General features: G+C 48.0%; 2 protein-coding genes and 1 long non-coding RNA gene across 3 annotated transcripts; all 3 read right to left on the bottom strand.

Moving 5' to 3' along the window:
* Nucleotides 1-1,434: 1,434 nt before the first annotated feature.
* Nucleotides 1,435-3,891, bottom strand: LOC135398062 (uncharacterized). Its single transcript, XR_010423979.1, has 3 exons — nt 1,808-3,891; nt 1,719-1,751; nt 1,435-1,576 (listed from the first exon to the last, which is right to left on the bottom strand). It is a non-coding gene; the product is annotated as an uncharacterized LOC135398062 (long non-coding RNA).
* Nucleotides 3,892-4,589: 698 nt separating this feature from the next.
* On the bottom strand, nt 4,590-12,130 carry LOC135398061 (protein-L-isoaspartate(D-aspartate) O-methyltransferase-like). The gene is made up of 8 exons (XM_064629498.1): nt 12,075-12,130; nt 11,885-12,015; nt 8,271-8,407; nt 8,114-8,218; nt 7,891-8,011; nt 5,321-5,406; nt 5,086-5,261; nt 4,590-4,699 (listed from the first exon to the last, which is right to left on the bottom strand). Exons 2-8 carry the CDS (start codon nt 11,997-11,999, stop codon nt 4,693-4,695), a joined length of 747 nt encoding a protein of 248 aa, XP_064485568.1. The 5' UTR covers nt 12,000-12,015; nt 12,075-12,130; the 3' UTR covers nt 4,590-4,692.
* A 2,675-nt stretch (nt 12,131-14,805) lies between these two features.
* Nucleotides 14,806-16,982, bottom strand: LOC135398060 (uncharacterized). The gene is made up of 2 exons (XM_064629497.1): nt 16,716-16,982; nt 14,806-15,852 (listed from the first exon to the last, which is right to left on the bottom strand). The coding sequence occupies exons 1-2, from the start codon at nt 16,809-16,811 to the stop codon at nt 14,902-14,904; spliced, it is 1,047 nt and encodes a 348-aa protein (XP_064485567.1). The 5' UTR covers nt 16,812-16,982; the 3' UTR covers nt 14,806-14,901.
* Nucleotides 16,983-26,209: the final 9,227 nt, after the last annotated feature.

The raw sequence follows: 26,209 nt of genomic DNA, 5'->3' as shown, positions 1-26,209 counted from the left end.
AAACAGAACTTCACAGCATAGCACGTTGTCCGCCAACCGTTGCCACGAGTGATAGGGTTATCGCTTCTGATTGGGTGAGCGAGGGAGGCATACGCCTTTCTGTAGCAATTTGGATATATGATGATTGCTTTTACCACCCTTTTACACCCTTTCTCAGACGCTATGGTGACCTTGGTGGTAACTACACTGTTAAAACAGAACTTCATCACATAGCACGCTCCTAGCCAACCGTCATTCCAAATTATATCATTCTGTGTCCTTATTTGATGAAAATGGGAGGAGGCGCCTATCTGGGACACATTATGCTTGTCCCATATAGGCTGCTCCTGAACAAATCATGACACAGAATGATATCATTCGGTATGGTGGTTGGCTTAGAGTGTGCTATGTGGTGAAGTTCTATTTTAACAGTGTATGGAAGTTACCACCTTTTCACACCCTTTATTCTTATAGAGTGCATGGATGTACCGCGTACTGCTCGGAAGTGGAAGCTCGGCTGCTTCTGAAATCCTCCAAGCCTGTTTACTTCTGGTAGATATTTGCACATGATAGTTTTAACTGTCCTTTTACCTTTTCTTTTAGTCTGTACACATACGCACCTGCCCGTTTGAGAATTTAAAAAAATAGAGATGCTTTCATTCTGCTGTCTCAGTTTTGCCCATAACCTCCTATAATCCATGAGTTATTTAACGAATTTTAGGTAAGTAGTCACACAGTAGCTACATACGCTATTCGAGAGAATGTTCACCAGAATGCCGTATAACCCACCGGCAATATGGTATCTATGCTGTTCTTATAGCTAAACAAAAAAAAAAAAACAAAAAAAAAAAGAACAGCCTGTATGTAGTCTGCGTTGATGAGAAGGTAGGTTACAGATTAGCTCGTGAAGTTGAGAAGGTAAAGAGCCATATTAAGGTTGAAATTTGGTAATTTGATGGCAAAGGCAGCTAAATGCAATGAACAAATTCGCAAAGATATTTACAGATAAGCTAGCAGGAACATCTGAAAGCGAACAGGTTATGGAGTACTACAGGCACGCATAGTATGGACGTAAGTATGGCGAAGGACTTCTTCGAAGGACGCTCATCCCCAGAATACATGCCAGTAGGATAGAAGGGAGTTCTACCTATCACGGTCTTTTATCTACCAATGTGAGATACCAGAGCAATGACCCTCGCCATCAGACAGCCACCTGAGCGCCGACATGCACACATGCAAAGATTAGTCATAAACAAATGTACGCTCAAGATATTTTATTATTGCCAATTGTAATACCAATGGTGCTGGGAAGAGTGCCATTTGGAATGCCAATTGAGTGAAGGAGAAAAACACAAACCTTCACTGGACAGAAACCTTCACACTTGAAAAAGAGAAAATGAAAAACACGAGACAAGACAGCACACAGTCCTTCGAGATAGCATGAATAGCTACACATAGATTTTGGGGAAGTATTCCCATTTTATTTTCGATTTACCATAATTGTAGATCATCCAAAACACATCATAATTATAGTCTAGGCATCTAGGCATCCTCTCCTGCAGACCTTCATTAACTCCATAGAAGTGGCCTGGAAGATCTAGAGAAGGAAAACATTTTCGAATGATTTATAAATACACTATCAAAGATTACCAATGTTGTGCGAGTTGGGATCCAACCACGCTGGATACAGAACGAAAATATTTTTTAAACGATTCGTAGGACACAGTATCATCGCTTACACTGCAAACAATAGCGTAAGTAGCCACGCACATCTGAAAAGAATTCACATACTATTATCCAATCAAATAAACAAATTCGCAATACATACAACTCGGCGGTGGTGACTGAGGAGCTGAAATAAGAAAAAAAATTAGACATCGTGAATGCCGTGAGAGAACAAGTAATATGCACGACACGCAAACAGATACCAAAGCTAATGAATACTATCATAATAGTTCCTTAATTAAAGCTACAAATAGCCTTGATATCAAATCATTCACAAGCAAGTAAACAATTATTCCGATTTTCACTAGAAACTTTACAAGTGGTACACTAGTGGTGTTGATTTCAGTCGAAATCAGAGGGATTCTTAACATCGAGGAACAGTCATATCAACCGAATTAGAAATTGTGCTCATCTCAACGTCGCGAGCGTCGCTCATGATAATAGAGAGTTTTTGTGCATCGTACGCTATCGCCTTTGCGTACGTAAGGGATAGCGTTGGTGGTTCTGCGCACGCGCAAGACAGAAGCAGAGCTTTGCGCATTGCGCAGAAGCACCACGCTGCCACTTATGTACGCAAATGCGATATAGCGTACGATATACCAAAACCACTAGTGTTGGTGGTTCGGCGCACGCGCAAAACATAACGACCCTCTTGCAGTGCGTAGAACCACCACGATATCCCTTATGTACGCAAAAGCGATAGTGTACGATGTATCAAAACTCTTTAGTATCGTCGTCTCTCGTCGTCTCGCACTCTAAGAAGAAAAAAAAGGCTGTGAAAAGGTGGTAACTTCTGTAGTTACCACCTACACTCTTAAAAATGAACTTCACCGTATAGCACACTCCTAGCCAACCATCATCTCGAATGATATCGTTATGTCGAAACGGTTGGTTTGTCGAAAACGGGAGGCGTACGCCTTTTTGTGACAATTATGAACAGCATAAGTGTCACAAAAAAGGCGTACGCCTCTTGCGTTGTTGCTCTCAAAGACTGTTTCCGAATGTGATGAATGGAATAGTACAATGTATAGTGAGTGCAAGTGGGATTAAATGTTCGTCATTCCGTCACTTTCTACTTTTGACATTATAAGATTCATTTTTTGTTTGGTTTACAGGTGCATGTTTGTGGTTTTGTGAATGATTATACTGTAAATACGAAAAAATCGCATTCACTCACGGATTTACGATATTGTGAGACAGACGATTGCTATCGTGATCATCGTATCGCGCTCGCTCGCTCCCGCTTCGAGTTCCCCCGTTAGCTGTTTCCTTGACACAATATGACGGCTTTCTGGAAATGTTGGTACGTTGATGTGCATTACCTTCCGTAGTAACATCACTTTAGCACAAAGAACAGGTGCAACAAGTGAGCTTCTATGATGGGAAAACATGAGTGATGGAGCAGACGTTCTGAGTCCCACTGCTGCATATGCCTTTCTCAGCTTTTTGGTAGCGAAACTGCAGTTTCGCTTCAGATCGACGTTCTAATGACCGCCGTGCATTTGTAGTTCGTGATACCTGTAGCACACTTTGCGTCGCATTCTATCACTTCGTTGTAGTTTCAGTCCAGGGATGCATGCATCTGAAACAATCCTCTGTTCCCACAGCTCGTGTGCATTTCGCGTCGGGCCCCTAGTTGCAGCCACCTGTCCGTTGTGCAATATAATGTGAAGGCTGCTCACTCTGCCTACAGTTCCGCCAGTCATACTCTGCCACCATTCTGCGTGGCGATTGCGCTAACAGTACAGGCTTGCAGTACTCTCATCGGGTCCCCAAATCTTTGTCTTCCCGATTTTTCGGAAACTCCGGGGATTTCAGGACGCGAAAAACAACCAGGATCGCAGATTCCAACACCACATGTCATCACGTGCATTTAACATTTTCTTGCAGTATCGTTAATAGTTACATTATTTGCGGTGCTTTTCATTTGGTAGAACCATTGAATATGTCTCGTGTGACCCAGTGGCTACCGAGGGGATGGTGTTCCTCAAGAACAGATGTACTGGGCACTTTCTACGTGGCAGTTTTTGCACTCTTGCTCCTTGTATACATGTATAGCTTCCCAAATAAGCTATTTACAGACGTTCCAGAAACCCACTTTTTTCAAGATGAAGTCAGTTCAATATAGCATACGCTGAAGGGAACTCCTTAAGAGGGCACCAGCAAACTCCTAAGGCAATGTCCTAATTAACTTTCAATAAATAACTTTTGAATTATAAAAGCTACGAAGTTGCCCCAATGAGAACATCTGGTCCCTTCGGTTACCTGATACCGTAGCAGTTTTCAGAACAAAAATCCGTCCGCAATAAATTCGTGAAGGAGCACAATTTTTTTCTTTATTTTGTTCATTGCGCATTTCCAGAGAAGAGTCTTCCCTTCACTCCCAATGTGAGAGGGTGAAGGAGCACAGGGCCCCCTCATGCGTCGAAGATGATCTTAACTTGCAGAAACAACAAAAACAAATGTATCCGGTGACGCTATCGAAACTGCCCTTATCTTGGGCATCATTTTCTGTTTTGCGATCTTTTTCCAGGACGCAAGAGACGAGTGTGATCCTTCACCCTATCACATTGGGGGCGAAGGAAAGACGCGTCTCCGAAGATGTGCAAAGAAAAGATGGTGTTCGTTCACAAATTTTTTGCGGACGATCTATCGAGCGGATTTTTGTTCTGAAAACGGCTACGGTATCAGGTGACGGAAGGGACCAGATGTTCTCATTGGGACAACTTCGTAGCTTTTCTAATTAAAAGTCATTGAAAGTTAATTAGGATATTGCCTTAGGAGTTTGCCCTTCAGCATATATTATATTGCAACTGACTTCATCTCGAAAAAAATGATATATGGATTTTTAAAAAGCTGTTCGCATTTAGCTGATACACCCTGTATGAACGAAGAACGTTTATGCAAGTCTATCGCGAGATTATATTTGGCACGGTAACATTTGCAGGACAACTGCTGAGCCCTCTTGCAGCTTGTCTGTCCATCTGTTTAGGCTCTGCAAAGAAAAGAATAAATTCATGTAGATCAAACGAATACTTCAACTAGTGCGCACCTCTCCCGTACGCTGTTCTGGAAATGCACAGGTGCTGCGCATTTCTGCTCCACTTCGGGGATGGTACATCATCCAGGAATGTAACCACCACGGTCTTATATATTGCTAATGAAAATATTTCGGCACACAACTGAAGGCTTCAATCCGCACAACCTCAGCTGAGTGGCATATCGTGTCATTGTCATGTTGTATAAACACTGCTTTGTCATTCTATACCAGCATTTACCGCTTCGGATCGTGCGTGCCTGCAGCGTTTCCGGTGTGGTGCTGCGCAGTCTGCAAACTTGCGACTGCGACGTGCGGAGGTTTAAATGCAGCAAGATAGCAACCTGTTAGAGGGCCATTGGGATTCTCTGTCCGTGAGTGGCACAAACGCCACGTCAGCCAGCTCGGTTCTCTTCACCGTCCCGTCTGGAAGCTTGTCAATTTGCTCCAGTGTCTGGCTGAAGCTTCCGCGACCAACCGGACAGATCATGCGACCTCCAGTCTTCAACTGCTGCAGCAGCTGTGAAGAAGGCAAAAGCACAGTTCAAGCACGTTAAACAAAACTAGAAGTCCGGCTACCTTCATGGGCAATTCCGGGGCGGCCGCTCCAACATGAATGGCATCGTAGGGACTGTCCGGAGCGAATCCATCTCGGCCATCTCCAACTGTTGGGTGACATCGACAAAAAGGGAGTCGTCAGACGCGTCGTGTCCACGTTATGATGATTCGACATGTCCGAAAGCGATGCGCCCGCCCGCAAACCCATACCTTTTGCAAGCGACGGACGGATCGCAAACGCACAGGTTCAGTGAACGCTGCTGGAAGGACGCGTTTAAACGCAAATAGGCAACGTTCCTTTCCAACCGCAAAAAGCAAATACGTTACAGTAGGAAACACTCGAGTAAATATCTCACACGAGTGCTGACAGTCAGGAAAGAGCAGCAGTCCCTGTTGGACGTTCACGTTCCGCGTATTCATATGAACGAGACTCGCCAGATATGCCCCACACTCTAAAGACTGAACATCACCGCATAGCACGCTTTGCGCCAACCATTGCAACGAATGATAGGGTTATCTCTTCTGATTCGAAAACAGAAGGAGGCTTACGCCTTTTTGTGTCAATTATCATGTACAGAAAAAAACAGAACTTCACCGCATAGCACGCTGTGTGCCAACCATTGCCGTGAGTGATGGGGTTATCGCTTTTGATTTGAAGAGAGAGGGAGGCGTACACCCTTTTGTGGCAATTACCATATATCCAAATTGCCACAAAAAGGCGTACGCCCCTCTCTCTCCTCGAATCAGGAGCGATAGCCCTATCATTCGTGGCGATGATTGGGACACGGCGTGCTATGCGGTGAAACTCTGTTTTTAGAGTGTATCCAAATGGACACAAAAAGGCGTACGCCCCCTTCTCTCTTCTAATCTAAGAGATTACCCTATCATTCGTGGCAATGGTTGGCGCAGAGCGTGCTATGCGGTGAAGTTCAGTTTTTAGAACGCAGGGGAAGATGCCCGTGATGAAGAACGTCATGACCCTCTGGCGCCGCGTACACTCTCAGAACAGAACTTCACCGCATAGCACGTAGTACGCGAACCATTGCCACGAATGATAGAGTTACTGCTTCTCATTCAAAGAGCAAGGAAGGCGTACGCCTTTTTGTAGGAATTTCGATATATGGTAATTGTTACGAAAAGGCGTACGCCCCTCTGTCTCTTCAAATCAAGAGCGATAACCCTATCATTCGTGGCAATGGTTGGCGGACTGGTTGCTATGCGATGAAGTGTAAGCGCTCAACGTCACCTGTTTTTGCGCACTGGCAATCATAGGGAATATGCGGCGCTGTCACAAGATTTTCGACAGCAGACGACACGAAAAGGCGCAGATGGTGTCGTGTGCTAAGTGTACAGGGTGCCACTCCTGATGTTCCGGCACAGTACGAATGCTCAACGAAACATGCGGCGAACCTTCTGCCCCGTGAGCAGTGTTTTTTAGCGTTTACTTCCACTAGAATGTTCCGTATCGCTCTTGTGAACACACGATTTGTGCCACGTGCACTCTCAGAAAAAAGGGTGGAGCAGTTACACCCTTTAGGAGGTAATATTTCTCGCATATGTTGTGCCTAAAAGGTTGCAAAGTTCTACCTGCTACCTCACTCTCTGCCATGAATGATAGGGTTACCACTTCTGATTCGGTGAGCGAGGGGGACGTACGCCTTTTTTGCAGCAATTTGGGTATATGATAATTGCTTTTGCCACCCTGTTACACCCTTTATCACACTCCAAAAACAGAACTTTACCGCATAGCACGCTGCGCGCCAACCATTGCCACGAATGAGAGAGCTACCGCTTGTGATTGGAAGAGGGGGGCGTACGCCTTTTTGTGGTAATTTTCATATATCCAAATTGCCACAAAAAGGCGTACGCCTCCTCCTCTCTTCGAATCAGAAGCAATAACCCTATCATTTGTGGCAATGATTGGCGCACAGCGTGCTATGCGGTGAAGTTCTGTTTTTAGAGTGCAGACGCTATGTTGACCTAGGTGGTAACTATAGAAGTTACCACCTTTTCACACCCTTTTTTCTTAGAGTGTGTTCTGTAGAACACGATGCAAAGTAACCGTTCTGAGGCTGAAAGTGAAACACAGAACAGACGAACACAACCGGTGAGTCGTTAGATTCTGCCATATTTGAACTGTGCGCGTGTTCTGTCATACTGAAATATTATGCCCGTTCGTTTGTCGGCGGAGTGTACGCAGAAAACTTCGTTGTTGACAAGGGTGAGCGTCATTTGCAGTAATTTCCAGGCAAAAAGGACGCCGTGTTATGACAACACGAATTCGCTGAAAGTGACAGTAAATTTCTCAGAATTTTGTTCAGATAATTCTAATTTTCGTACAAATAAGGCTGACATCTGCTGAAAAGATTGTGGTGGGGATCGATGTGCAGTGCGGATTTGGTTCGTAAGCAGTCGTGTAGGTGGAAGAGCCAGAACGCTTTGGCCAGCTGATTGCCAGTAAGCTTTCGCTTCGCCACAGTCGCGGTTAAGGTACAGCCACAAATCTTTACATTTCCTGGCACATTTCCCCATGTAGCACAGTGCAAACATTTACGTCAGCTCTTCCGTCTGCCTACGTCCTGAGCACTAACCAATCATCTTGATCCTCTGGGACTCGATAAGGCCCGGTTGATCCTTCTTGATGTTCTTGATAGACATGTTCACCAACTCTGGAATGTGATCGATGCCTACAACCAATCCGTTGTTGCCGATCTGGGTAGTTTAGCATGCAATGGTAAATATTTCCAACTGTCACTATAATGGCGCACAACAAACTGGAGCCTCTTCCTTCTTACGGCAGAAAATCCGGCTCACCATCAAAGCCATGCAAGCCGTTAAGTAGCCGCTGCCGGATCCGACATCTAGCGCCCTGGCACCATCGTGCAGATGATCCTTCAGGGATTCTAGTGCCTGGGCGTGCTGCATATGCTATTATGTAGCCTCTATATAGTCCATAGAAACCAATCCATACCATGTGCGGAGCGCTGATGGTAACAGCGTACCCGATTTGCTGTGGCGAATCCTCGTACGGATTGTGGCTGGTGTAGTTTCCGCGGTCCACAGATTTCATGACGCTTTCCACTCTGTCGCTGACAACTATTCCAGCCCCTGTAAAAATTATCGTAAATATTGCCCCTTTTTCTAAACCCGTCAACATTTTTCCCCATCCATCACAATACAATACAATACAATTCCGTCCAATACAATTTTGACTGCCGTTGCTACGACATAGTGAATGAGATCTATATTCGCATTGACCGCTTGCCAAGCGCTCATCTCACTACTGTCTATGTGTAAATGCCGTTGTATACCCTTGTTTTGAGAACATCAAAGTTAGCAAAATTGCAAGCTAAGACAATAACAACAAGCGCTTAGTGCGCGTCTGATACATTCTAAGGGGGGAAAATTTAGTAGACTGGGGAGCAAGTACAGCTTCTATAGTTCCCCTACATTACGGTTACTCCCCATTTTAGACATTCGGCCCTGGAGTCCTTTTACTCCTCAACACTGCAAATGACCCTTAAGGGGGGAGGAGGAGTGTCGTTGGGAGGAACCCGAGAGGTCTGCCTGCCTGATTAGGCGGCATGTTTATCGGGAAGGGAAAGGTGGTGGAGAGGAGGAGAGGAAAGGGTGAAGTGGAAGACCGAGCGGAATCCGCTCGGGGGGAGGATAGCTGCGTCCATGGGCCGACTCCAGGGGAACTGTGCCGGCATACGCCTATTACACATCTGAGGGAAACCCAGGAAAAACCCCAGACGGCACAGCCGGCCCGCGGATTCGAACCGCGGACCTCCCAGTCTCCAAGCGCACGCGTTACCGCTGCGCCACCGGAGCTGGTAAGGCCCTTAAGCTTCTCAGAGTTCCGTGCATTCTCGTGGCAACACACCTATCCACCGAAAAGACTAAAATTACTTTTCGTTTCCTTTTACGCTCTTAAAACAGCAGTAGCTTTGTCACTTTTGTGTTGAGGAAAGGGCGGGGCGTGCGGCTTTTTGTGACAGTAACAAAAAGGCGTGCACCTCCCGTTTTCGACCAATCAGGGGAGAGCGATGTCATTCGGGATGGTTTGCGAGGAGCGTGCTATATGCCGTGAAGTTCTGTTTCGGTGAAGTAGCCGTAAAACTTTACCAGCTCTTTGACCTAACATTATCCCTTCAATTAGCATAAACCCAAATTGCCACAAAAAGGCGTACGTTTCTGTCTTTCAACGAAGCAGGGAAAGGAACAACAGCATTCTGTATGGTGATTGGTTCAGGTTTTACGCGCTTTTGTTTCAGAGTGTAGGGAGCCTCCTACACTCTTAACCACCACACCACCATACCACACCACAACTTCACCACACAGCACGGTCCTGGCCAACCCTCATCCCGAGTGACATCGTTCCTTCCCTCGATTTGCCGAAAACGGGGGGCGTACGCCATTTTTGTGTGGTATTATGCAGTCCATAAGTCCGCAAAAATGGCGTACGCCCCTTCTTTTCATCAAATCAAGAGAGGAAACGTCGTCATTCGGGATGAGGGTTGATTATAGGAGCGTGTTATGCCGTGAAGCTCTGCTTTAGATTGTACAAACAGATAGACATGGACCTGTTGCGTGAAGTGTAGTCTTCCCATTGAAGCAGTTGCTACACTGATAAAACAGAACTTCACCACATAGCGCGCTCCTATAGCCAACCATCATTCCCAATGATATCAATTGGTGTCCTTAGTTGCCGAAAATGGGAGGAGGCGCCTATCTGAGACACATTATGCATGCCCCAGATAGGCTCCTCCCTCTGTTTTGAACGAAATATGACACAGAATGATATCATTCGGAATGGTGGTCGGCTTGGAGCGTGCCATGTGGTGAAGTTGTATTTTAGCAGTATAGTCTCATTCTGTCCGGTGTTGTCTCTATATCGCTCGCTGTTTTTCGCCAGAACTTCATCGCATGCCGCGTCCTGCGGCGATGCGTCGAATGATACCCCGTCGTCGCTCCAGATTTAAAGAGAGAGAGAGAGAGAGGGGGGGGGGGGCGTACGGCATTTCGTGGCAATTGAGGTAGCGTGGAAAGCACTTCGAGCACAATTTTTTAGAGCTTGATACGAACACACTACCTACAGCAACTGTCGCTCAAAATATTTCATTTGGGAAGGGCGAATTTCCTGAGGAAAATAGTTTACAATGAATGCGCGCAGCGAGCGGTGATCCCCTCCCAGCTATACACGACATTCTCGGGTAAGCACCGCCGCAACTTCCGGTGCCACGAAGACTTCCGGTCCTTCCGCGACTAAGGACGCTCGGGACCAGCCGCCATGTAGAATTATGTGGTTTGCTTTCTTGATTTGTTGAAAACGGGACGCGTACGCCTTTCGTGGCAACACGCTGTTAAAATGGAACTTCACCACATAACACGCTCCTAGCCAACCACCACACCGAATGATATCATTCTGTGTCATGATTCGTTCAAAACAGGAGGAGAGGCCTATCTGGGACATGCATAATGTGTCCCAGATAGGCTCCTCCTCCCATTTCCAGCAAATAAAGACACAAAATGATATCATCCGGAATGATTGTTGGCTACGAGCGTGCTATGTGGTGAAGTTCTATTTTAACAGTGCAGTTCGATTTGGCACAAAAAGGCGCGTACGGCCCCATCTCTCCTCAAACTGTATCAATCATGACTGTATCAATCGACACAGTGGTTGGCGCAGAGCATGTTTGCTGTGAAACCGGATGTCGTTTTGCACCAACCGGAAGCGGTGAAAACGACATGTATATTCCTCGCGGATTCTGACATGAGATCTGCGCTCTGCTGGCGTAGCTGGACGAGTGGGTTGTACTGGCCATGTCACGACGAGACTGGGAGGTACTCGGTTCTGAATCGCGGTGCCGGCACTGCGCTGTCTGGGTTTCTCCTGGGTTTCCCTCAGGCGTGGTCGGACATATGTCGGCACTGTTCTCTTAGAAGTCGGCCCAGGACGCACAATCCCGTGACGTTGCCCACCTCGGTGAGGCCGACAACGGGCGAGCTCTTTCAACAGTACCACCATCTCACGGTATGCATCCCACAGGTTGTAATAATGAGTTCTACTCCTCCTGACACCTTTTTCGGGTTCCTTCCATGGTCCTTTAACATGCATCCAAACTGACATAGAAAGGCGTGAGACTCAACTTAAAAAAAATCTGAAGAAAAAAAGAAAGAACACGATCATTCAGGATATGGCAGTTGGCTCCGAAATGCTTACGCAGTTAAGTTGTCCCATTAGAGTGTACATTGACTGTATACATCGCTGGAACATAATGCACCATATCCCACATAACATCGCCATCGTCCTGAACGAACTGTCATTCCAAATGACATCGCTTTCTTCTCCTGACTTGTTGAAAAGAGAAGGTTTGCGCGACACAAAGTTTCAAAAAAGGCGTATATGCTTCTTATTTGCAACAAATCAGGTGAAAGAACGATATATTATCGTTCTGTGATGAGTTCTGTGAATAATGTACATCAGTTGAACCTCCTATATATTGCCCGCCCGCCATCCTATGCCCGCAGATATAATGCTCGTAAAAACACACCACTAGACGGAGAGGACGCGGCACTCACTTTTTAAGTAGTTGACCAATTCATTGTTATTGAGGCCATGAAAGGATAGCCAAGCCATTGCTGGACATGCGAGAGATATCGCTAGAACGGAGGCGACGAATGCTTGACGCAGCATCGGGTTCTGTGGTTACCTGGACAGGTTTACCGAATCGTGTATTGTCAGTAAGTCGGACAAGATGTCTAAGCTTACCAAACATTCCGACGAGCGTGCGCTGAGCACGAACAAGTAACAGCGCGCGCTTCGCCATCTTGGTTGTGAAGAGTAAATAATAATAATAAAAAAGAAGAAACGAGAAGAATAAATTCAATAGTTCTTCCTGCACTTAGTTAGCCTATTGTATGTCAAAACTTACGCCCACGCAATATTATTAAATCCATATGATTGTACTGAGGTTTTTTACGCCAGACACAGCCTTTTCTGTACGTAGAACTTTGCTCTCTTCCATTGCAAAAACCTTCCTCTCTTCTGACGGTCTCGGAAACACAAGAAAACAGGATCTGCTCCAGAAATCAGGGATTATCCCCGCTCTATAGAACGAGTACAATGTTCAGTAGTGGCGACTTGGAACGACACTGAAAAACTAATTAGCTCGCACGTAGTTTATGGTTTGAAAGGACGCGAAATCTGCTGAAACTTACATGTCGCCTGAACTACGCGGGAACTTGCTCCATAGATCATTTCTCCACTCGAAGACAATACAGGCGCCTGTCTAGCCGTATTGAAGATTACCTCAGTCCGCGCTTTCACGCGGGGTGGATCGTTTCTGTTACCAGAAACCGAAAGGGAAACGGATTTCGTGCTTCACAGATTTCGTGCTGCAGGACGTCGTCACACTTTGGTTAGCTGGTACTTCTCTCGGGTTTGACTTAACCAGTCAACACACAGGCAAGTTGCTGGAGAGGTACACTACACGTCAGTCAGCATAACGAACGGCAATTCTATAGTACAAATTGTGCTCCACAATAGAACAAGACAAGAAAACGGAAGAACCGTGGCAATGAGCGTCGTACAGACGCTAACAGATGGAGAGATGACAGCAGTAAGGTGTGAGGGACAAGGGGGGTTAGTATGCGTCCTGGACCGACTTCAAGGAGATCTGTGCCGACATTCGTCTGGGAAGTCTGCCGGAAAACCCAGGGAAATCCTCGGACAGCACAGCCGGTGGTAGGATTCGAACACACCACCTTCCAGTCTTCGGCACGACCTTCGCTACCACGTATACGAGTAAACACGCAACACGCATCCAATTGCTTGGCTATTCTGTTAACTTGTTTAACTGAGTATGCAGCTATATCCGGCTGGTGCTGTATCCATAAGATGTCATATGGTGTGTGGCAAGATGTCATATCATAAGATGTCATATGAGCAGAGATCGTGGTTATGCTGAAAGCCTATGACTTTACCATATACCGTTCACAGTTTTGGAAACGAAAGGGTGAACATAAATACTGACATTCTGGCACGCAACTTAGGCAGACTACCAAGCAATGAAATACAATCCGCACAAATCCACAACTGTTGAGCGCACGCCAAAGTCGTTGCCGAAGATCAAGCACAGAAACGAAAACAGAAACGACGTACTGCTTCTGGGAATGGAAACCGGTACTGATTATCTTACAAACGAAAACAGAACCGGAAAGAAATAGCCGAGTTTCTCATGTACCAGAAACTGAAACATTACTTTCGGTAGTAAACCTTGAGAGCTTGACCGCAACTCATGCTCAGAACCAGAGTTCGAGGTAACTCGTTACTGTAACTAAGTTTCTTTTTTTGGTAACTTGTAACTTAACTCGGTACTTTTGCACCGTGGTAACTTTCAGAGGAACTCGTTCCTTTTTCAGGTAACTTTGCCTAAGTAACTTAAGTTAAGTTCCTAGTTACTTCTTACTCGCTTTTCACTCACATCCACATATTTTCTTGCTTTCTCTCCGGTTCCTTCATGGCATTTTTTGCCATGAAACGAGATATTCAATCAATGACAGTATTTTATTCAGAAAGTAAGAACCGCTGACATTGAAATGAAGCTGAACCATTGTGTACCCACGGGGAGTAAGATGCAAAGCATTCGAATAGACCTCTACCAGAGAAACGCCATCATGACATTGGTAGACAGACTGAAACCGAAACAAATCGGAAGGAGAGGGCTGGGTTCCACGAATGGGCAGTTGTTCTCTGCCTCTCATTGAAGGAAGGGGAACATATCGAAGTCGCCTCAAGACCGTGGCTTTCGCGCGCGACTTTGTTCACCTCTAGCTTCGAGCGTAGTTCAATTCTACCAAATTTGTGGCGCTCTCGAACACTATGACGTCATTTGTTTACAAATAGGGAGAGGTCTATTGTTGGACATAAACGACAACCATCTAAGCGTGTTGCACTCCTCCGCAGGCAACTCAAGCTCTAACTCAACTGCTCATGCGCGCTGCACCTGCGTAATGCTATTTTGTGTCTGAAGTAACGTGGAAGTAACTCGTTCTTTTTTTAAGTAACTCAGTAACTGCGAGTTACGTTTCAGGCTGAAGAACTTAACGTTATTAACTTAGTTACATTTTTCACACGGTAACTTAGCTTGTAACGAGTTCTTTTTGACGGGTAACTTCTCAATCTATGCTCAGAACCAACGAACCAAAATAGGAAGTGTACGCCTTCTGTATCCGTTATGCAGTGGATATCGGGAGTCACTCTGTACAACTGTCCCAACAGATTACGAGTCCTGGACTGATTCAGATAGGATGCATTAGGTCTGACCTACGCCTGCAAACGAGCTGTTTCCCGTGTGTACTGTGGTAATGAAAAGTAAATCAGTTCGGTACCAACTTGCCTGATAGCCACCTAAGTAAACGAAAATGGACACTAAGGATACTAAAACACGGTAGAAGTCCCCATAGCCCGCTGCCCAAAAGCACCATACACCACGACCACGCAAGCAAATAAATATTTATGTGCAATTACTTCAAGGACAACTTGGACAACTGTATAATTTCCCTGGCTCGTAAGAGCCCAATTTAGTTATGTACTCCTATAAAGGCCCGAGATATTGCTTGAAGCCACTCTCGTACAAAGCCTTCAAGTACAATGCAAGCACATAAAACAAGTAGACGCAGGTCACGCACGTCATGGTTGTGCTCATAATCATCACCAACAGTTTGTGGAAAGGTATTTTTGTATCGGACCGCAGATCTGTCGACGTAGATGCGTCCACATCGGACAAGTCAGTCTGTGTCGCACAGTTAGAAAGGAAGCGCAGTTCATGCGTGACCGGAGTATGTCCGGATCCCATCCCTGACATCGAAGACTTCGGTGAAGCTGACAGTGAAGTAGTCGATGAAGACTTATCAGCCATGCTAAGTTTCGATGTGCCCAGTGAGTTCTTGAAGTCACGTTCAGAAACTTCCGGAATAGTAGACAGGCCACCGGTCTGTTCCGACAAACAATTCTTATGAGTAGTGTCGCTGTCACTGGAATGACTCCTTTCTAGAAATATGAGACGTCTTGTGAAGTCTGCCGCGCTGTGCTGGAGACCGTGCATGTTCAACGGGCTTGACGTCCTTTCGGGTTTATCATCAAAGATGTTCTGCGTTTTTTGAACTTGAAGGTGTGGAGGTGGAAGTATTACTTCAGAAACGGGAGGTACTGCTGGATGGACGTCTGAGACAAGTGATGCTAGGTCACGTGATGGCTTCTCGCTGCGTGGCGCGTCGTGTTGGAAGTCCCCGACTTCTCCCACAGGTTCCGTCTTTTCAGATGCGAAGGATGGATCGATGGCCAAGTGATCGACGTCGAGGCTGTCTGGCGACCCAACATCTTCCCGTATAGATCTAGGGGTTGTAACACGCTCTTTGAGGTCGAGGGCGTGCTCTCCTGAAGCCCTAATGGCCTCGTGAGATGGTTGCCAATAGGGTTTCCAGACGGAACCGTCGTCTAGCGTCACGATGGCGGCGTCGTCCTCAGAATCTCCGTCCAGCGTAACCTGCGGAGTAGTGGTAGACATGCATAAAAGTAACACTACGTATAGCGCTTCACTGCATAGAACGGTCTTCCACGGCGTTACACAGTGCCACATGTAACATGTTGTGCTCAACTTTACGGGCGACAACTGTAACGGTGGTACACCGATCGCTTACCACTCAAATGAACTGGGAGCACGGTCTACTAACTCGCTTCCTATAGCTTTTTCCTTCGTTCTACCAGCGTCTTAACTTTAGCTGTAGTGTCCAACATCACTGGGTGCATCCCTAAACTTCACACATCCGAATTCGTGGTTCTCCATCGTTCTGAACCCCCTTTGTATTTTGTACCCCAACAGGTACTTGGCAGTCTTGGCGTTAAAACATCCCACCATCGCTTTCCAACGCGTTCTTAAAAGAAGCCGCATACTGTGTACCTCGAAGTTGCACATATTGAAAATCCCAAGAACGGCATTCACTCATCCGGTTTTGGAGTGACGTATTTGTGACGTATGAGGCACGCTTTTGCGCGCAAGTCAAATGGCTGTGATGATCCTACATGAATGCCAACCAGGAACTATAAATATTGTTTTGTACTTGTCTGAAATATTCCGCTCTGAAGTTTGGACATGGCAGAACGTGGAAGCAGCAGACGTTGACTACAAGGGGGACAGCTAGTAATAATATTGGGTGGGAATTCCCTTGAAACATTTTTATGCCGATTTCATGCAGCATAAGGAAACACGCAAAAGAGTCTTGCAGTTAGGACGCGTTGCTTTAGGCTGTGCTTCACTACCACAAGATTTACCGACATTAGAGCAGGCCTTAACCGATACAAGTCGTGCTTGGCAACACAAAACAGTCTCCGCATTACAAGTGACTGTACCTGCGACTCCTTGCGGTCATGGAACCCGAACTGTATGAGGTCCGGGAGAGCTTCAGCCACTGCCGGGTCTTCGACGGGGGGCATCACCTGAGCCATCTTGAGATGTTGTTACACAAGGCTCTAATAAGGCTGTCGCGTACAGAGCGGTGCTCCCCCACGCCCCATGTGAAGGATCTCCCTCCCCGGCGTGCCGCTGAGCAGAGAGCTCCAAGTCCGCTGTGGAATCGGGTTGTGCGTGCCTCGCGCAGGTTGGCACGCTTCGTCGTCTGCTGCGGAAGATAGAGAGCGGAAGGCGACTTCGTACAACCATTTTAAATTCCGCTCTATAATATCATCTACTTTCCTCTGAAAAGATGTTCGTGGAGAGAATACGAGTCCTTGGTATAGTGAGGAGAATTACGAAACATTGTTTAGAATAAAATGGTTCTAATGTATAACCGTGATCTACTCGACTGCGTTGAGTGTGTCCACTATAAGCAAGAAACAGAAGTTTACAGAAAGTTTTTCCAGACACGCCTCGGGGCTTGTCCTTTGCTGCCTGAAGTGGTACTATGGAACTATACGGACATGTCTTGCTCGAAGACGTGCTTCGTCCAAATTCACGAAAAGGGTCATACGAAGCTGCCATTCAAGATGCCCGCAGTACTGGATGATCAGAACAATATGGTGCATGATCCCCTTTCCAACAGCCGCTTCCCAATATCTGCCCATGCTCCATACTCTTATACATGAACTTCGCCACATAGCATGCTGCTAGCCAACCATCATCCCGAGTGACATCGCTGTCTCTCCTGATTTGCTGGAAACGGGGGGCGTACGTCATTTTTGTGGCGTAATGCAGTTCATAATTGCCGCAAAAATGGCGTACGCTCCCCGTTTTAATCAAATCAAGGGAGAAAACGTTGTCATTCGGGATGATGGTTGGCTAGGAATGTGCTATGCGGTAAAGCTCTGTTCTTAGAGCTTAGGCTTCTTCAGACGCTGTCAGAGATATGTCGGCACAGTTCCCTTAGAAGTCGGCCTAGGACGCACATTCCCCCTGAGCGTTAGTCGTGACGTTACCTACCTATGTGAGGCCGACAACGACGAGGTCTTTCAGCACCACCGCCACCGCCACCACCTTTTCTAAGAGTGCAGAATTATGAACGGCGACTTGTCAACATTCCCAACGGGGAAATAAGACGTGCTGTGTCAAAGGAGAACAACTCATCGAATGGCTGAATACCTTGAACCTAACTCTACTGAACGACAATAGTCCAAAGTTATTTCGGCCTGCAAATTACAAAAGGGGCCTGCATCTCACACTTGGCTATCAACCTTTTAACTATTGGGTGACACTGGAGCTCGCACTCGCATAGTGCATTCGTCCGCGTCTTTTCTTCTCCTTTATAAATTGTGAGCTGGCTATGCTTCTGTTGAAGAAAGCCCACTAACGCTCTGCCATCAAAGCTCTTTTGACCTTTTTGGACACCATAGGGCTTCGGTCCTTATTTTGAAAGGGTTCATTATTTCATTCCTCAGATCACTTTTCAGGCTTTTTCAGAGCCGTTGAAAAAGAAATCGAACCATCACGGACCTCCCGTCGTAATCTGGACGGGAGGTCCAACGTCTCTATGACTCTTACCACAGGTCAACAGGTCCCCGTCAGCCCTGCCAAACGCCAACGGGTAGGGAGCCCTTCCTCTGGTGATCCCAACATTCCACAGATCGTGAATGTTCCCGATAACACAATGGACACTTCGGCACCGCCAGCTCCTCAGCAGACAGATGCGATGAACGATAGCAACCTTACCACTTCACTTCATGACCCGTTCACCACTGTCACCTACAAGAAGAACCGAGCCGGCGGTATTCCCATACTGTTTCGACCAGCAACTACTGACTACTCCTTCTGGAAGGTGAATCCTAATGCGGTCGCTAGTGAGATACGCCTGCTAACCCAACAACAGGTTATGCACCACCGTTTCCACCGAGATGGTTCTCTCTTCGTCTCCGTACGGTCCGAAGCAGCCGCCCGCAACCTTTTGTCTGCTAAGTGCTTAGCTGGTATTCCGGTGATACCATCCATACCCCAATCGTACGCCAGAAATATGGGCAAGATATATGATGTTCCAAGAGAGTATTCGAACGACGACCTCGTGCTCTATCTTAAAGACGCAGGGGTTTTATCAGCACGGCGACAGGTTCGGCATTCCCTAGCAGAAGATGGCAGTGATGTGTTCACCCCGTTACGGAGCGTTATCCTGACTTTTGAACTTACAATCCGTCTTCCTCCTCGAATTGCCCTTGGGTTTCAGACCTTCACAGTCCAAGAGTACATAGAAGGCCCCATACAGTGTTATAACTGCCAACGATTTGGCCATATTGCACGAAATTGCCGAGGTTCTACACGGTGTGGCATCTGCGCCGGACCTCACCGGATATCAGACTGCAACAATAAAAGAGAGCCAAAGTGTGCTAACTGCAAATCCAGCCATCCCGCATCATTTTCTTTATGTCCTGTCAAGACCGCCGCCACCAAGAGGCACCAAGACCGAACCCTACGACTTCCGTCTGACGCTCCTAGGGATGCTAGTGCCACACTCCCGTCTCGTACAAATGCACAAGAATTTCCTGCACTACCCCCTCGATCTGCACCAGGTAAACGAGGGTCGCTGAACACAGTCGCGGCTACGCCTATCACAAGCGCACCGCCTCCTCGTTCATCAAGACAGATTACAAACACCTACGCCAGTGTGACGGAACCAGCACCCTCATCAGCCCCCCAATATATGCCTCCTCTGGGACTCTTCTCAGCGGTACTCGCTGCCCTTAAGGCCATTGTCTCTGCTTTTCCTGGTGCGTCGCAACTGCCCGAGGTTCAAGCGCTTCTGGCACTGGAGGCATTATCTTCGCATCAGCATGACGGAATTGTATAAAAACGCCCTGGCCATGCAGTGGAATCCTCGAAGCCTGCGTAACAAGCTCCCAGATTTTAAATTACATCTCCAACAGTACAAGTTCCCTTTCATAGCTATATGCGAACACGGCATGGATTGTACACATCGTGTTAGTGGATACACAATCTATCGCTCTCATCATTCCCCTGAGAGTAGAGCAGCGCTATACGTTCGCAATGACCTCGTTGCTGCACCCATCGGCTCAGTTTGTCATCGCTCTTATGATTACGTCACATGCAGGATCCGCCTTGGCCCCATGCTGTTAACGGTCGTCAGTATCTATATCCGTCCCGCGGTACAGGTCCCGTGGAGTGACCTCGAACGCTTACTTGGTTCTCTGGAAGCCCCGGCGCTTGTGCTAGGGGACTTCAATGCACATCACTCGGCCTGGGGAAGCCGAAGGACGGACAGTAGGGGAAGGAGGTTGTTAGAGGCAATGGAGAATAATAACATGTGCCTGCTGAACAACCGCGAGCCCACTTACATGCGATCCCCAATGTCACTTGATGTATTGGACCTCTCGTGGTCCTCAACCGACATAATTCGCCACTTGTCGTGCGCTACGGACGTCGACACTAGAGGTAGCGATCATTTTCCTCTATATATTTCGCACGACAGACTGCCCCTCTCAGCAACTGCTGGACTGATTTCTTTCACAAACTGGAGACGTTTTCGTGCGGGCCTCAGAACATCTGTGCACACCAGTATGTCCCCAGAGGCTCTCTCTCAAGCAATTACCCGCGGTATTCAGGACGCGGTGGTCATGTCTAAAAGGGTAACAGGCCATATCGGCCATTCCCCCGCTATTAATCACCTTAGAGCATTACGTCGCCGAACAGAAAGAACGGCTCGTCGGACAGGGCAACTTACGGACATTGTGGAATACCGCCGGATGAAAGCTAAAGTAACACGAGAACTTAAAAACGAGGACAGGAAGCGTTGGCGTAAGTTTTGCCACCGTGCACCTTTCACCGTTCGATCCGGCCACGAAGATCTGGCGGACAATCCGATCTCTGAAGGGGGCGCCCCCTCAAAAGAATCCTCTCGCGGCCTTGGCTATCGTTCAGCGTGTAGACGAGAACACGCTTGCGACGGACTTCTGTATGGTACTAACGACTCCGGCGGCTGCCTCGACCACGCCCCTACACCGCAGTTTTGTCCACAGTTTGACGGCTGAACTTCACCACGACTGGCCCCGTCCCCCGGAAGTTATGGACCGCGACTTCACACTAATCGAGCTAAAGGCAGCGTTGAAGCTTGTGAACGCCAACTCGTCCCCTGGGCCCGATAAAATCACCTATGCCACCCTACGAAACCTTGACGGGCGGTCACTCCAAGCTCTCCTTCATGTCTATAATACGTCTTGGCAACAAGGATCTTTACCACATACATGGAAGGAGGCCTTGGTTGTTCCCATCCTGCAACCAGGCAAGCCCCCAAATGCCCTATCCTCCTTTCGCCCGGTGAGCCTGACAAGCTGTGTGGGGAAACTGATGGAGAGAATGGTTTTGCATCGCCTCGACTGGTGGCTCGAAAAACGACGTGCGTTCCCTCACGAAATGGCTGGATTTCGTCGCCACCGAAGCTCCATGGATCCAGTTCTCGCCCTAGTCTCTACAGTTCAACATGCTCGAGCCCATCGACGGATCGTCCGATCGGTCTTCCTCGACATCAAGCGCGCCTATGATACCGTCTCGCACATTTGTGTGCTGCATGCCTTGCGCTCGTTTGGAGTATCCGGTCGGCTCTTCATCTGGCTCCAAGACTTCCTTACGGACCGAACTGTCGCTGTCCGTACGTCCCAAGGCCAAAGCCCTCAGCATCCTGTTCCCCAAGGAGTCCCCCAAGGAAGCATTCTCAGCCCGACACTCTTTAACGTGGTGATGGCCGGCCTACAATCAGTAATTCCTCGCAAAGTGTCGTTCTCCGTGTATGCAGATGACGTCGCCCTTTGGACAGTAGGAAAATCACGCCCGGCTCTCCAGCGCCGCCTGCAGCTCGCTTTAAACAATATCCATACGTACCTGACGCACCTCGGGATGGACCTTTCACCCGAAAAGTGTGTCGAGCTCCCTTTCACGCGTAAAGCTATGGCCAATTTCCCACTTTGGCTTGGTTTAAAGAAGCTAGAACCAGTACGCTTTCACCGCTTCCTTGGCGTGGTAATCGACTCGGACTTGCGCTGGGCTCGGCACATTAAACACCTTGAAACTAAAGTGCAGCGATGGCTCCCCGCAATCCAACATCTTTCTGGCCCAGGATGGGGCTGTGATCAGCGTTCCCTGCTCGCGGTTCACGCGGCATTGGTGAGGGCAACTGTGCTTTACAGCCTTCCTATTCTGCAGAGGATATCAACAACTTCATTAAATACGCTTCGGTCCCTGTTTGCTCGAAGCCTTCGTCGATGCCTCGGAGTTCCAAGAATGGCTGAAACACGACAAGTACTGGCTGAAGCTGGTGAGCTCCCGATTGAAGTTCTCCGTGAACGGGAAACGGCTCGGCACTACCTCCGTTTGCGTGCCCACATTCCCCGCCACCCGCTACTCAGGAAAATTTGATACCGCCCTGGAAGCGACTTCTATCGAGTAGCGCAGAGGACACGCCAGACTCTCACTGGCTTCATAACTAAGGACACTATACCGCCGGAAGCCCCCTGGTCTCTACCGGTACCGCCCACTTTTGTACGCCTCCCAAACCTTCTGCAAAGAAGAGATCAGGTCCCCCCTCAAGTCCTCCGAGCCCATTTTCATGCTCTGGTAAACGAGAAGTTTTCTACGTTTACGGCAACATATACTGATGGCGCATCCCGAAACAACAAGTCCGCCCCAGCCTTCGTCATTCCATCCGAAGGTGTCGTGCACGGAAGACGCCTTTCACATCCAACCTCCTCCACAGCTGCGGAACTCTATGCCATCCTTTTCTTTCTACAACACATCGCTGATTTTCCACCCCGGGAATGGGCAGTCTTTACAGACTCCAAATCTGCACTTCAAGCAATTGCAACTTCCGGCATACGAGGCCCATCCGCACCCCTAGTCACAGACGTGTTAATGGCTTACCACACTATCTACGCCGCAGGCCACAGGCTAGTTCTCCAGTGGGTTCCAGCCCATTGTGGTGTCGTGGGGAACGAGCAGGCCGACAGCGCCGCAGAAGCAGCACTCTCGTCTCGGAACCGGAGCCGTATTGTTCTGCTCAGAGGAGACCGCCGTTCAATTCTGCGACGTCTAGTGACACCCCTGGCTTCCCGCCAACGGACAACCGACATTCTTCCCCCCTCTATGTTGAACAGAGTTGATCCCACGCTCGCTTTCCGCATGCCACGAAACACATCTCGTCAGGATGCTGCATTAACCCACCGCATGCGCCTCGATGTGGCCTTTACAGCTCAGTGGCGTTACCGCTTGAGACAAATTGATTCTCCCACCTGCTGCCACTGTGGTGCTCTTGAGGATCTGGAGCACATTCTTCTTCATTGCCCTCACTACGAACCTTCCCGAACCACACTCTCCGAGTCTCTTCGTCAGCTGGACTCTCGCCCTCTCTCCCTACCGAAATTGCTTGGTCCCTGGCCCAATCCAGCCCAGCAACGCTCTGCGCTCAAAGCTCTTCTGACATTTCTGGACACCATCGGACTTCGATCGTTATTGTAAAGGGGCTCGTTATTTTATTCCCCCCATTCCACCACGCACTGGGGTAGAGTATCGCCTGTTGCGATGAAACTCCCCACTCTCCAAGACCGAAAATAAAGTTGTTGTTGTTGTTCCTCAGATCACCACCAGTACTGGGGTAGAGTATCAACCCTGGCGATGAAACTCTCCATTCATCATCTCCAAATAAAGTTGTTGTTGTTGAAGAAAGAACGCCGGCTATGACCTCTGCTCATGCGTCGCTACAGGCTCGGATGTAACGTGCACTCGTCCCTTTTGAGCTTCTTGATGGAAACGTCCCAAAGGTGAGCAGCGTGACTACAAGCCGACACTGTGAACAGTTCTTTAGCCCTTTAGCGGAGCACCACGTGACATATCCTCCGACCGCTACGACATTCGAGAAAACAGGAGGAGGTTGAAGATATCTCTCACATTTTCCCCCTCTTTCGATCAGCGTCACGTGACTTCTCCACCACGTGACCCGCCCACGACGCTGGCGTTGTTGCAAGGAGACGAGCGCTCTCTCCAGAACATGACATCACTGTAATTTGTGGGCACGACATGACCTCATCTGCTCCACGCGTCATCGAAACTTGTGCAGATCAGCAGATGTTCAAAAATTGTCAGAAAGGCCCAACGTTCCAAACAGGACTGAAATTTCGCATATTGAGCCCCTGAGGTATCTTCTTTTCATGGACTAAATAAGATAAACGCCGTTTTGCGAGCCTGGAGTGGCACTTCAGTGCCGACACCGCTCTATACCGCCTGAAAGCTGTCATGGAGTGTGGTAAGGCAGAATTTGCTTCCGAAAAGCCAGCGTATTAACACATGAAGCATACTTTCGGTCAGAGGAGAAAAGGTGCCGTCCAGACGCCCCGTAACCTAGAGTCACTAAATAAGCTACGCTTCAGAGTATCGACACTGAGTTCCAAGAGCGAGCATGCGCCATCTTGTTTCCGCGCCACGCTGCCCATGCGCACGCGCACAGCGCACGTTAGCGCAGGATGCCATCTATCGTGCGCAGGTGAAATGTTCCTTCTGTTTACGAGTAGCAGTTGACGGTCTTGAGCTCACCTTGACATGTTCTGGACGCTCAGGTGGACAATACATGGATTATCGCACAACAATCATACACGCTTCTCTATCCTACAGGGAGCATTATGTTAGCCATCTTTGATCCTCAAATGGGGATGATACAGGTGTGGTGCGGAAACAAGATGGCTCTCCTGCTCTCCTTTGGATCTCAGTGTCGATACTCTGAAGCGTAGCTTATTTAGTGAACAAGAAAGAAACTGATGTTCTGAGGCTGGAACAACATAGAAGGGACAGATACAAACAAGCCTCAAATGCCTAAGAAATCAACGATGAAAGATGAAAGTCACTGAAAAGATGTGGGTTCGATCCCTACAGCTGGCTAACCTTTTCAGTGACTTTCATCTTTCATCGTTATTTAGTGACTCTACCGTAACCCTATGAGACGCCCACACGGCCGCTGCATTCCTTTTCTCAAGGTCGCGTCCTCGTTGGATCTCAGGGAGTGACGTTGAGGGGACTCCGGAATACTCTCAACATCTGACGTCTGCTCTTGTCGAATTTCGTCGAATAACAGTCAGAATAGACAACAAGCTTGTTTTCAACCTTGCTTCATTGAAAGTGCGACGATATACGTTTATGATCAATAATAACCCAAGCAGCACAATGCACTGAAAGTCGAGTGCAATAGGGGTGGACGGTATGTGTCTTATCAATGTCTTTTTAGTTTCACGAGCCTGTTCAAGGCCTTTCACCTACCCGTCCACCCCTATCGAACTCGACTTTCAGTACATTGTGCTGCTTGGGAAGGTATGTCGAACGTTCTAGCCGTGGTCTAGATCAAAGCACGTACGGTTGCGAGTGGTGGGTAGTGGTGGTGGTGCTCGTGAAAAGGCTCGCCGTTGTCGACCTCACAGAGGTGGGCAACGTCACGACTGACGGCCTGGGGGAATGTGCGTCCTGGGTCGACGGGGAGTGGTGGGTGCGTTCACGTACAAAAAGACACACAGGCCCAATCGAGTAGTGAGGTAGCTGGAAAATCACTCCCTCTTTCGGTATCTGATGTCGATGTTAATATCTCGATTCCCGTTTTATTGTCCAACATAACTCCCGGTACCTGCCGTCCGGTGCCCCCTCTGGCGAAGTAGCCCGGGGCGGCTGCCCCCTCGCTCCGCCTCCTATCGGAAATTCTCTGGCGTATCCACTGCACCACGTAATGTGGCGTACGTAACTACGTTTCTGCTATGCTCGCTATAGTTCGCTATAATCACCATCAGTGGTGCAAAACCTCCCTGGTAGAGCTATCGCTGTAACACCTCAGTCGAAAATGTTTGTTTTGTTTGTTTCATTTGTTTTGTTTCATTTATTAGTGATCTGCAAAAGGGAACCAAACCCCCGTCTAGGAAGAGCCACAACAAAATACACACAACACAACATCATTAAAGCAGCACGCGAACAGCAGCAGCAGCAACAAAAAGCACGCGACCCAAGCTACTAAGAACCAGAAAACGCTCACAATATAACTTGGAGGAAGGAAAACTAAGGAGGGAGCACGACCGTTTCTTTCCGAATCACAAAAGTGTAGTGGAAGTGACGACATATAGTACGCATCATGAGGACGTCATATCGATCAGGTGACTGGAGGCAGCCAATCTGCGGTGAGACTTCACCACAACTGGGACAAACAAACTGGGGCAGCTGCCAGCGTGGATGACGTTTTGTCGCGCCCGGCGTGATGCTAGAGAGCTGGGAGAGGAGAATTGTTTGTCCCAGTTGCTTCTCCTCACCCAAACTTCCGGAATCGTGCAAAATGACGTCACACTCCCTCCTTATTTTTCCTTCCTCCATGCAATATAATAACAAACGCACTAAA

This window comes from Ornithodoros turicata, chromosome 6 (genome assembly GCF_037126465.1).
Source record: "Ornithodoros turicata isolate Travis chromosome 6, ASM3712646v1, whole genome shotgun sequence".
Lineage (NCBI taxonomy): Eukaryota > Metazoa > Arthropoda > Arachnida > Ixodida > Argasidae > Ornithodoros > Ornithodoros turicata.
Note: the sequence above shows the minus strand (reverse complement) of the source record. Positions and strands in the feature narration are given on the sequence as shown.